Source organism: Rhipicephalus microplus, chromosome 6, assembly GCF_043290135.1.
Source record: "Rhipicephalus microplus isolate Deutch F79 chromosome 6, USDA_Rmic, whole genome shotgun sequence".
Classification (NCBI taxonomy): Eukaryota; Metazoa; Arthropoda; class Arachnida; order Ixodida; family Ixodidae; genus Rhipicephalus; species Rhipicephalus microplus.
Genome location: NC_134705.1, coordinates 129,408,739 through 129,421,626, shown reverse-complemented (window position 1 = coordinate 129,421,626; position 12,888 = coordinate 129,408,739). Strand labels below are relative to the sequence as shown.

At 44.7% G+C, this 12,888-nt stretch overlaps 1 protein-coding gene across 1 annotated transcript; it reads right to left on the bottom strand.

The window, feature by feature from the left end:
* Nucleotides 1–144: 144 nt before the first annotated feature.
* On the bottom strand, nucleotides 145–8,497 carry LOC119168477 (sulfotransferase ssu-1-like). Its single transcript, XM_075866548.1, has 3 exons — nucleotides 8,343–8,497; nucleotides 4,066–4,269; nucleotides 145–2,019 (listed from the first exon to the last, which is right to left on the bottom strand). Exons 2-3 carry the CDS (start codon nucleotides 4,258–4,260, stop codon nucleotides 1,276–1,278), a joined length of 939 nt encoding a protein of 312 aa, XP_075722663.1. The 5' UTR covers nucleotides 4,261–4,269; nucleotides 8,343–8,497; the 3' UTR covers nucleotides 145–1,275.
* Between the last annotated feature and the right edge of the window lie 4,391 nt (nucleotides 8,498–12,888).

Genomic DNA, 12,888 nt, shown 5'->3' with positions numbered 1-12,888 from the left:
TTTATTCTTTGCAAGTTGTTCATACTGAAAGCATGCGCATAAAGTTATTGTACGGATTGTATTTAATGAGACGCAGATGTGCCAGTCGGTTTTTTTTTTGTCTGATGTGTGAGCTTGAATAAAGATTTAGCAAAAAATGATAGCTTAAGGTTGCCAAAGCGTCTTTAGGCTTTTACTTGAAAACGATTCACCGAGCAATCGGTAAAGAAAACACTCGAGAACATGTACACGGTTCTTTTGTGAAATCAAAATTTCATTTGAGATTAACTTCAGTTTTAAAATGAAGCTGCAATTTCCTGTCGAATCAGCGTGAGTTGTTCGCCATTGTGAATAAGATCTGACGATGAAGTGCTTAAAGAAAGCGTTGAGAACGCCAGTGATCATATGAAGGCGAAAAGTAATGAAATGAAACATGAAGTTTGGGTGTTGGGTTGACACAATGCACAGGGTTATAGGCTGATGAGGCCACCAGCGTATACTTTACCCTAGAAGCTTCAAGATGCGGGTGATAGTTGGTATAGGTTCACTGACAGCGCAAAGACTATAAAGGACAAGAAGGTAGTGCTGTATTATAGAAGCGTTTGTCCGACATGTAACTTACTTTCCTTTGTCTCATATTTTTTTGCATTATCAGAATAATAATAATGATAATCTCTTTGGAGATAACGTTCTCTGATGTAACTTATGTCAGTTTTATTCTTCTGTGAGAAAATGCTGATTGTAAAAAGCCATTGTGTTGTGTTGCGCTATTTATATTCAGTTGGCATTACACTGTATACAGTTGTAACAACTTTAGGAACGTCAGCCACCGACACAAAGCAACCTGCACACATTTTCAAGTAAATAATAAACATGAAAAATGCAAGTCTTCATAGAAACAGTGACACTGTTTCCATGAGCGTGCAAAATATTTTTTGAAGCCACTGTAGATACTGGTGCTATTACTGATATAAAGAAATGTGTTAATAGCAAAATCATGAAAATTCGTTCTAATAAACGACTCAACGTCCTCAAGGAAACTCGACATTAAAATATTGTCTCCGTTAAAATCAATGACCCCATGCCGTGTGGTCAAAGAAGTCTAGCTCAAACTACGAACACGAATTTGAGCTGTACGTCAGTGGAACGATTTACACCAGCACAGAAGCTTGCAATAAAACTTGCGCGTTGTCTGTCCGCTATGAAGCGTCATCACAGCGGAACTATACGCAGTCGACTTGTGGGAAGGGGCAGATGAATAAAGTTAAGCAACACACAACCAAGAAATCCGGGGGATCACGGGAGATCAACATCTTTCCACAGACTCATCAGAGTACTGTTGCTCGTCTTGAATGCTATCCTCTCTTTCATACGCTTTATTTGGTCCAGCGTGAAGTGGTTCTTCCAATCCCCGATGATACCCTTGCGCACGAACTCTCCAGTCATCGGCTTTGCCAACACTTCCCGCATTTCGGCGTCCGGCTCCCGGTACCTCCCCGTCGCTTCCAATATCATCTTGGCTTTCTCGGCCCACTTCGTAAATTCCTCGTTGAACCCTTTCATGTTCTTTAGGCTGGACGCATCTAGCACCCGGTCTAACATGTGTGGGTCTTGTCGAAGCTTTTTGCCGTATTCGTCCCCCAGAAAATCGGCGATCTTGACGATTCCGGCTCGCGGGTCCTTCTTGAGTTCTTCGTAGGTGATGAAAAGCACGTTGTCGTCGTTCCTGTGGTCGTACCAAGAAATCTGGTGATCGAAGTAGTCTCCAAACTCTACTCTACCTTCGAGGAACATATTGAAGAACGTGTCGAAGGTAGCATTGGTGAGGTAGTAGGAGGGGAATGACTTGCAGTGGTAGAAGTATGACACGCAGCAGTCGTACGGGTTGCGGCTCACATATACGTATTTGGCCTGTGGAGAGTACGGCTGCTTTGAGAAAGGAAGGTGCGTCTTTATGGCTCCGGGTCGTGTCATCGACTCCACGGCTCCTACGCCTATCATCTCCATGAAGGGCGACTTCGTCATGAATTCTTCCATGTTCTGTACAAAAAAGGACAAATAATAAACAGTAAGGCGAACCTGCACTCTATGAAAAAAGGTACCATTTGGCTGTGTTTTCATGCGGTTAAATGTCAGATGTACCTTTCCTTGTCACATGTAGCACTTCCTTTGGATGGGCCCGTTGACGCTTTTCAGCAGAGTCGTGCGGTGACTCGTTTGGAAAGTAGTGCGTCCCACAACACTCCAAAAAAGAGTCAACGTCCCTTTCTAAAGGGAGAGCTATGCGACTCTCACATGCATGAAAAGACAGTCTAAATTCTTGGGCCGTATGACAAGAAACAGCACATGATAGAAAAAAAGCTCGAAAAGAAACATGTTTGGTACCTCCATCATAAAAATCGCTAAAATATACGGAAGTAAAACTTCTGCTTACAGAAATCGTGTAATGTTTACTGTAGGTACACTGATAGAGAGCTTGCGCAAAATCTATTGGTGTTTGACAGCTATAACACCGCTTAACTTGGGTGCATTCACTTTTACGCTTAGTAATACGCCTCCTTCCCGATGATTGACAATCATCAATACTGATTAAACGAACCCTCGTTGTCATAGCTGAGTGCGGAACCAGAAAAAGCGATGTGACAGCCAGAAGAACTCGACTGATTGGACGCCGAATTTGGGCTAAGGTCACTTGCTCGGGACATAATTAGTTAATGAACACCACGATACGACCAGAGGGAAACGCAATGGTTAGCCGATCACAATTTTCCCCGAGGTGAGCGTAAGCGGTGAACGCACAGTTAGTACATCCAGAACTAGCTCACTATAATCCAGATGAAGCAGGCAGATTGCGTTAGGCTTTGCTAGCAATTTTTTTTGCTATGCATGGATGAATGCTGTGAGCGATACCAACACCTATGGTAAGATAGCCACCTGGGGGTGTGTTTGGCGATGACAAAATTGGACATACACCTATTACAAACGCCTCGATTGAGACATGTTTAGAAATGATGCATTGAAGAAACTAATCGTGGAAGCCATGGTCAGGGTTGTAGTAAACAAACGAAAACAGCCTCTTTTCATCCCCCTCCTTTCCTAATTCGTGGAGATGGTCTCGTTATGACAGACAGCATTCATTAACGTAGTATGCAAGCGATAATAAGTCAGCTGCCAGCTCGTGAGAAGATGACGTGCCACGTCACACAAGCAGGCTGAAAAAGAGTGTTGCACGCCCGTTGTCAACGCACCGATAAATGATAATTCTCCCATGTTTCAATGCGCAGAAACAGCCGATGAAGTGACCTAGAGGAGGATCATCACCGCAGCTCAATTTGTAGGGCGTCCGACCGGTGATTCGGAGCTCATGGATTCGTTTTGAGCTGGCGACAAAATAGCTTCTTGTCTATGTTAACGTCTATACAATTATACTACAATGCCCTACATATATCTATTGTAACCAATTTTATAATAATATATCCTATTTAAAATAACTCCTATACGTTTATATACACTGTGCAATAACATCCGTTGTCAATTATTTAATTGGCTTGATTTGATGTTCTCATTGATTGACAAGTATATAATCAGGTGTATAAACTTGTGGGCTGCCATGTATTGTCTCCTCTAGCTCGCGTGCATTACGTCCTCCTTCCCCTCCCATTTTCGGAGGTGGTAAAGCGCTAGATAAGCTCCCTAGCTTCTTTAATTCCTTTTCTTTCACCCATCTTTTCTATTCTTTTTTCCCCGCACCTCGTGTAGGTTGGCCAACCAGGACCAAACTTCAGTGCTCTTTTCTTTCGTCTTTGTCTCTCTCCTTCCACCATTACGCAGTCGTAACTAAAAATCTTCATTTGTAGGGCTTATGATGGAGTGTCTTACAATAAAATTATTGCGCACAGAAAAGTATTTAGCCCACAAGAGAATTACGTTGGTTCTTAAAATTCAGCTGACTTTGCCCAATAAATGTGAGGTTGTTCCCCATTTAAGAACCGAAAACATTTTCACTTTGAACAGCTACGCCCCTTCACGATCTCTGTAAGACGTTACATGGATGCTCCACGGTTAATAGTGAGGAGTGCTGCTCACTTTTGGTGACATGCCGTCGTTAAATATGGCGTAGAGTATGTGCTGCGTCCATGTTGTGCCACACTTCGGATAGGAGACGATGAACACATCCCCTTGTTTCGGCTTGTAATCGAGCACTTCTTCGATGATGTGATCCCGGAATGGCCAGGACAAGTAGATGCCGCACACATCTCGGTAGACACCTCTTGAGCTCATGACGAATAACTGCGGGGCGGAAACAGTCAGTAGTCCATTGGAATACAACGGGAGATGGCATGATACTAGTTTGAAGCACGGAATTAATGGTACTTGTGTAAATTTTGTCCCAAACAAATGAAAAAAAAATTGTGCATCCAAAGACCACAGAGCTATAATTAAAGCTTTCATGGCGTGTGGCCTTAATGAGAGTATAGGCTAAATAGACACTAATAGCACATTATCAAGTGGGCTTCATCTGATTAATTGTCTTCAGTAACTTTATTTCCATCGATTTGCAGGAAATGTACCTATAAGTGCTCTTCTTCTGTTCCGTTAATATTTACACTCCTTCAAGTATTCTATTATGACGCTTGCCTCGTTTTTTTATCAACCGAGCCCTGGCCTCCTCTCTTGGACTTTTTCCCATATGAATAATGAAATTCCCTAAATATCCTACCACAGGAAGTAAAGCTGCGCGAAACATTTCCTTGCGCCTTTCACGCCGCTATGCGGCGAGTGTCGTCACGTGGTGCGAAACAATGTCCAGTGTTCAGTAGTGCCGCGGCTAAGCCAACCTTACGGACACGACAGCACGGCGCCTGCGCCAACTTGTTCCCGTAAGTGTCATCGTCATAGTTTTTCGAACAGTGAAGCAGCCATGAATAACGTATAACGGCAGATGTAACTATGCCACTATGACAGAGTAAGCTAACGCCCGGTGGTGTTTCGACGATTGTGGCTGATCAGATGGCTTAGGTGGCCAAAATTCAATAACCGGATTGCGGACCACACGTGCGTGAAGATTTCTTCAAACTACTTTCATGCCTTCCCGTCAGGCGAGAAGCAGTACACATTCAGAAAATAATCGCACCATTTTAGCTACAGGCTAGCCCGCGGCAGCGACAGAGCTTTTAAGCGGTACAATAGCAGAATGCGTCTGGGAGCTGGGGTGGTGAGATCGGCCTTAGCTGTAAAATTCTTTGTAGACGCGACTTGACAAACGAACTGACTTTAGGCCATAGCTTAGTCCTATTCAGCTTCCCTGAAGGCACTACACGTTCGCTTCACTTAGGCAACCTTGTGAACCATTTAGGGAACCCAAGTATGTGTTTTTGTGGTTTCGTGTTAGGTTTTTCTTGTTTTTTCGAACTTGGGTAATGCATAAGTACTTGTTAACATCTGGAAAATTTGTATAAAAATTTACTAACTTTTTTGGCTGCTGCCGCAAATCTCACTCCTACTTAATCTCGCCTATTGCAAATATTCTGCAAAGACATAAAACACACTGACTTTGGCCATACCTTCCACACGGTGGTATGGGTGCGATAGTAGCTAAGAATGCGCTTATTTCAATGAGGAGGCAAGCGCTTCGAAGGCCGTTGCGCCCTCTGCTTCATTGTCCAACACATTAAAGAAATTTTTATTACTAGGTGTAAGAAGCATATGTTTAGCTACAGAACTTCACGAAAACGATCTTTGCCGTGCTGAACAAATCGTGCTGCCACCAGAATTGTTGAGGGGGCTATATTGTGCTTGAAGATATATCAGGGATTCTTGCACTATCGGAAAAAACACTGACAAGCATCCACGTACTTAAATTACCGATTTCCTACAATTTTCCTTTCTTTCTAATGGATTGTGCAATTCTACCTACAAACTTCTTTTTGCTCCACGCTTGGGCGTGTACCTTGATACACGCACTTAGCAGGGGAAACACTGCGGTTGCTACGAGCAGCAATGACTCTCGTGTGTTTTAACCATGCCGCAATCAAATGCGTCAACGTGAACTGACGAGTGAACTCGCTATGAGTCCAGGCTGCCATATGAGCAGAGGCTGGTTGCATACGAGCTCAATATCTAGAAAGATGAGCTTCACGGGAAATGACACATAAACGTGAGCATGATATTGGAGCATCTTCGAGGGCCGCTTATTTGTACCGTCATAGGTGCCTCGTTTTTACTCCATGACGCTACCACCGAAATTTGTGATTCGCTTAACCTGTTAAGCCCTGGATTCCTTATATTGGCCGAGGGATTTATTTCCACGTGTTTCTCTCATTGCTAAGACCTCGGGGGACCAACAAAAGAGAGTCAGTGACGCAATGGGTCATGAAATTACATGCACTTTGTGAAATTAGCTCTTCCGGGCTCAGTGGTTCCTAAATGGGAACAAATTATTCCTGCTCCTCACTAGGGCACACAAAAGCTGAACCAGCGTCATCATCTTGCAGTGTGTAAATCCTTGAAACAGCTTTTGGACATCGGCCCGTAAATGGCACTTATTCACAACTTATCCGCCTCGGCGTCACCCACAAATTTGGTGAGGCGCCTATTTTATGCCAGCTTCTAGCCACGCAAACATGCCACTGAGGTGATTTCAAATTGCAGTGGGGATTGATTTGATTTGTGGGGTTTAACGTCCCAAAACCACCATATGATTATGAGAGACGCCGTAGTGGAGGGCTCCGGAAATTTCGACCACCTGGGTTTCTTTAACGTGCACCCAAATTCGAGTACACGGGCCTACAACATTTCCGCCTCCATCGGAAATGCAGCCGCCACAGCCGGGATTTGATCCCGCGACCTGCGGATTAGCAGCCGAGTACCTTAGCCACTAGACCACTATGGCGGGGCAATTGCAGTGGGGATGATTAGAGCAATTCACGTTTAAGAATTAGCAGTTTCTGCTTCATTTCAATGTTGCTAGGGGACGGAAATATTCTGTGATAATGGCAGTTGACACTGTCAGGGCCGAAAGAGATAGAAAGAAGTGTAAGCGCTTACGCAATAGTGCAGTGAAGCGATGTAGTGACCACACTTCAAAAACTGAAATCGTAGTGCTGAAAAATATTAACTGTTGTAGTTTAGCACTCCAAAACTACCATGCAATTATGAGGGAGAACGTTACTCGAGGGATTGAAATTTTGACCACCTGTGGTTGTTTACCTTGCATGCAATTATATGTACGCTGGTCTCAAGCATTCACGCCTCTGTTGAAAACGCTGCCGCCATGTTCAGAATTGGATCAGGCGTTATGCGGGTCAGGAGTCCTGCGCCTGAAAGCTACGCCACCACTTCGCGTCGAAATGATATATGCTAAAAGCGTATTGTGCTAAAAGCACACATTGCGAACGGGACACCTCCCGAGAAAATGTGTGAAGAACCTTCTCGAAGCTGAACACATATCTGATTATGATATGCAAATAGAAGGAAGGGGAAGGGCACGCCCCTTTTCTCACGGCACAGAAAGGGTGAGCGCTGACCTAGCCCTATATTCTTTTGTGTCTCTTCCTGAGTGGCGTTCCATTTATTTCGTTTTCAGCACTCATTCATTATAATTAACGAGTCACGCACATGCTAGGGATGACGAAATAGCAAATATGCCAAGGGGCATATTTTCTGTTTACGTGCGTGATAAAACGTATCCCCTGGGAACATTTTCTTTTCATTGAGCAGCTTATCAACAAAAAAACGTTTAAGCTGTATATTCACATACGCCTTTCAGTTGCACAACCTATTTTTATTATGTAGCTTATTCAGTTCGCGTGATGTGATTTCACTCCTAAATAAAGACCACTCCGAAATACGCTTCTGACATAGCAGTTGGCACCTGTGTTGCCCTTTGTTCTTTTATCCTTTTTCGACGTTTCTTCACCAAGACTTACACTCCACGTAAATGTTTTCTCGAATGACCTATAACAGGCTCTCTGCTTATTCAAGAGAACTGGGGTTCTTAAGCGCGCCCCTAAACATAAGCGTACGAATGTTCTTGCATCTGGCCTCTAGCTGTGGGTGGCTGTTAGTTTTGTTCCGGGATCCCCGATTTGAAACTGAGCAGTACAATTGCCATTGTACTGACCAGTGCACCAATTGGAGACGTGTACAGCGAGACAGATATTCTTGTTCTTTGTCGTTTTGGGCTTTATATTTTTCTTTCTCTACCGTAAACTCAGACGCTAACGCCTGTCCCTCTTTTTTTCTGTGTCCTGGTATTCCGTTTGCGCTATAGCAATTGCTATATGACATAACAACTATGGCGCAATCCGCTACCCTTTGTAATGCAATTAGAATACAACAGTGAACAGAAGTGGAGCACTTGCCTTGAGTTGTCGAGGTGTTTACGCTTGAAGGAACCCGGAGACTGAAAGAACCCAGTCGGCAACTCGGCGTGCCGCGCAGAAACCACCGCACGTGTGCGGCTTTGATCCAGCTGGAATGGCGCCAGGTAACGCCTTCCCTTCTCGCGTTGCGCAATCGCGCTGTCTCTCTCTCTCTCGCATTCCGGCAAGGGCATCGCAATAGGGCCACTTGAGATAGTGACACAATAGACGCGGCAAAGTACGGCTCTACTGTTTCGTACGACGAGCATTTCATCCAGTACCAGGGCGGAACGATGCCTGTGTTTTCCTGTATCCCGATTTTTGCATACGAGGAACGTGGCCGTATTTTTTATTTCATAATTCTTTAACGCGATATCACTTCCACGTTTGATGTTGCCAAACACTGTCGTAAAACGTCATTAGAAGGAAAAAAAACGCCAGGCCTTCGTGCAAAGCGCTGCACAGAAGTGGTTGAGAGCTAGGAGATCAATGTTCCGATAACCCGTTGTACCCTATCTTCTGGCTGCTAATAGAAGTGTCCTTGCAATCTAGACATGACGCCACACATCAAAATTTTCGTTATGTGTAAAGCACGCTATATGCTAGTATTCCTTATTTTGCAGAGACGCGAGGCACCCGCTAAGAATTGGCAAACACTATTCAGTACATTTTGTTGATGTGGTGGAGAATGATGATCAAGAATTTTCGCCGAATCTTTTGTAATAGGTTGGAAGCATTCAACTATCCACTCGTTACGCAGCTGATATCTTGTGCACACAATACAAACTGCATAACGAGTGAATATTTGAAGCCTGGTTAGCTAGTTATAAAATTGCCATTCTGTGACGCATGACTGGTATTTCCTTCTTGTATTGATCAGAGCACGCTCTCACGCTCAGGTGCCTGAACTCTCGGTGCATACTCTTCCAACCAGACGGTAAGTTTATTCTGAGCTGCCAAGGTGCGCTTCTGTGACGACAAAATAACATGTGCGTTCCTGGGGCTGTAAAATACGAGAATGTGCTAACAGACGCCACTCCCGCTTACGAGAAGTCGTGTGGGCACCACTGGGCTGTCTGTGGATGCAAAAACAATTAGCACAAGAGAAAGATACCACTCAGCACTGTCTGAGAAGATTACTACAGAATGCGGAAATCACTGCCGGTGTGGTGTTTTCAAGTTGTACATACTTCCTTCCGTAACTAAAAACATCGTGCTCCACCGCCAGAGGATAATTGCAATCAACTGTAAGAACTATAGACCCAGTAAACGTTATATGAGTAAGTAGATTTACACGCGTATTATGCCTATAGCATACGGCCCCAAATAATTACCGTACATTTTCGCAGGTTGCATCCAAATATTAGGGTATAATACGACTTCCGCGCGCATGCACACATTGCGCACGTTGAGTACAAATTTAACGGCGTACTCTTACAAATTTAACGCGATGCGCAGGAATGTCCACAGCGGAAAGTATAGATTTCAACTCAGTCAAACTGCAACAAGCTTTGACGGTCACTTGGCGAATCAGCGGTTTTAGGCTGCGTCACTGTAGCACTGAAAAATGGTGCTACAATATCGTTTCCCAGTCATGCTCATTACTGGGCATGACCGGCAAATGATAAACACCTGCGGTGCATCACCGCAAGCTAGAGTGTGTTTTTAGGTATGCCGCTATAGGTATGCCGGCTAAAAATTCTAGTTTTTCTTAGCGACTGTAAGCGTATATCAGATTCGGACTGAGTCGAAAGCGACGTTTTTCTTTGTTCACATTTATTATACCTTATCATTACCATTTATACCTTACCACTTATTATAGTACGTAGCTGATAAAGTCTTCGGCAGACTGCAGGGCACGATCTATGGACATTCTAAAAATAAAAATATGGCGACACACAATGAACTCGCTGTTTCATGGTGTACACACACCACATTACAGATGTAAACACGGTTCCTTACTGGCTCCTCTGCAGACGGCTGCTCTGGATACTGGCTCTTCTGGAGACGACACAGGTTCGAACCTTGTTGTAACCTTGATATTTTATATCACGGTGGTTTATATTAAATGCGAAGCGTTTCTCAGCAAACTGCAGACCCGTGGAGTGTTTCTGTCCGTCCGTCCGTCTGTCCGTCCATCCGTCCGTCTACGTTTGGCTGCACTCGTGATCACCCCCTTATAACTTGGGATAAACCGAAATAAGTATGGAAGGGTAAGATGGCTTGACGAATACGACTCGCTGGTCATGAGATGATGTTACAAGGCCTTCGCGTGATTGGTATACAACTCTGTACACCAATCTACCTTTAGCTTGTGTTGTCCCTCGAAGCGTATATTATCGAACGGCACATTCTAGAGGGGCGTTTTTTTTTTCATTCTCGCCACCTAGAGTGGAGCTCGTCGACTGATTGCTAGAGAGTTTTAGAAGAGCGCACCATGAGCGCAGTGGCAGTGACCGCACCTTGCGGTGCGGTCACTGCCACTGCGCATGCGTCGTTACGCGAGTCGGCGTTCGCATTCGCGGCTCGCGGTGAGAAAATCCGAAATAGCGTGCGGCGATCGCGGCCCGCATGTGGCCCGCAAACGCTCGTGTCAAGACTACGGTGTCGCTGCGATCGTGCGTTGCGATTTGCAGCAGGGCAAACGCTATTCTAAAATTCATATGGCACCCGCTATGCCCACAACGCCCCCAGCAGTTGCAAACGGTATTCTAACACTCCCTATTTTGAAACGCATGCGCATCATTCTCGTAGGCAGTGTCAAAACATGGCGTCAGAAGTCTGGACTGGCCAACTATCTCGCAAAGTGCGTGGGCAGCTGAACTCCCATAAATGGCGAACAAGCCTGCAACGGTGATTCTGGGGCTCCAGCAGCGACCAACGCTAGACTTCGACAAAACGCTTGAGTAGCTTGTGTGAATCGACCAATTCAATGACTACTGCTCCGTCACACCTCTCGATGAACGTTCTGGAGAGGTCCAGGTACGCACCATACGTTACAGAATGAGCCGCCAAGCCTGTGAAGTCTTCGCAGCATTTTGGCTGAGTGGCGAAGCAGCTAAGAAAGATTAAGGATGTCGTAAAGCAATTGTTCGACACTCATATATAATCAAAGGGCTAATTTGTTCTGAGCAGTGTATGGTCACGTATACGATGCCACATTTCGTACTGTCATTTCAGCGGACGCACCCTCTTTTATCCTGGGAGATGTTATTTCGCAAACGCAGAAAGATGGTCGTGGTAGACCAAAAGCTTTCGCGGATCGGTTTCTCGCGAACACCTAACAGCGATACTGCGAGATAGAAAAAGAAGCACTAGCACTGACGTGGACAGCCAAATGATTTGACGAGTACATACGTGACCTAAAGGTTACCTACGAGACTGATCCCAAGCCTTTGGTGTTCCTACAAATCCAGATGACCATTGATGGTATGCTACAGTGAATTCAGCGATTTCGGCTACGCCCAATGCGCTATCTTTTCAGTATCCTGTACGTTCCCGGCTAATTGCATCGCAGCCAACACCATTTTGAGGTCATCAGGGGGATTCCACGATTTTAAAAATTACTTGAGGGTGTCAGATGCCACAGCATACTCAAAGACGTGCTTGCTTTGCTTAGAAACTGGGAACTTGTCTAGAGTGCGATAGTCTCAAATGAATGACGTCATATCTACACACCTGCGTGGGCTGTGTACGGCAAATTGGCAAAAAAACGAAAGTACATTCTCTCTACAAGCGTTACTGGCATAGTAGAGCATGCCTTTATATGATCGATGGTCGTTTGCTGAAAAAACAATCCTTGTAATCCCACTGTTTCTAAGAAAAACGTGCTACGCAGATTTCATGATGAGCATCGGGGTACTGGGCGTTGTCACAGTGTTGCTAAATGTTCTGTCTGGTGGCCAGGGTTTACCTCCGAACTGTCCCAGTTCATGTATTAGTGCACCGTTTGCACACAGCATGCTCAGCGACGAGCCTAGCCTATGATAGCAACCACAACACCATCATTTACTTGAGAGAGTGAGAGTAGATCTTGTACATAATCAACAGCCTGGCATACCTTGTTGCCGTGGATAATCTTACTAAATGCCCCGAGGTAGCCAATCTTCCGTCCACTATGTCGAGAATGGTCGTTAATAGACTGAATGATATTTTTGCTAGGTATAAATACCCTAGTGTGTGGTAACCGACAATGATCCTCAGTTCGCCGCCACCAAGTTTGGACAGTTCGCTATACGGTTTTCGCCATGTCACAAGCACAAAGTATATATTAAAGTAAACTTAAATGTCTGCACAAGAAAAGATAAATACAGTGCTTTGTTAACGTGTGGCACAATACGGCCTGTCTTTCCTAATCATGCTAGTTACAGTAACGAAGTCGGCGTGAACAACTCATCAACAGAGCCACCCACACATACAGGGTGTTTTGGCTAAAAAGCACCAAGCAATAATAAGTGATGCGCGTCTCCAACCAGCACAGTATTGTTCTTAGATGTATGTAGCACGTCAGAATATGTTTTGAAGCGCCAAGCATGGCAATTAACAA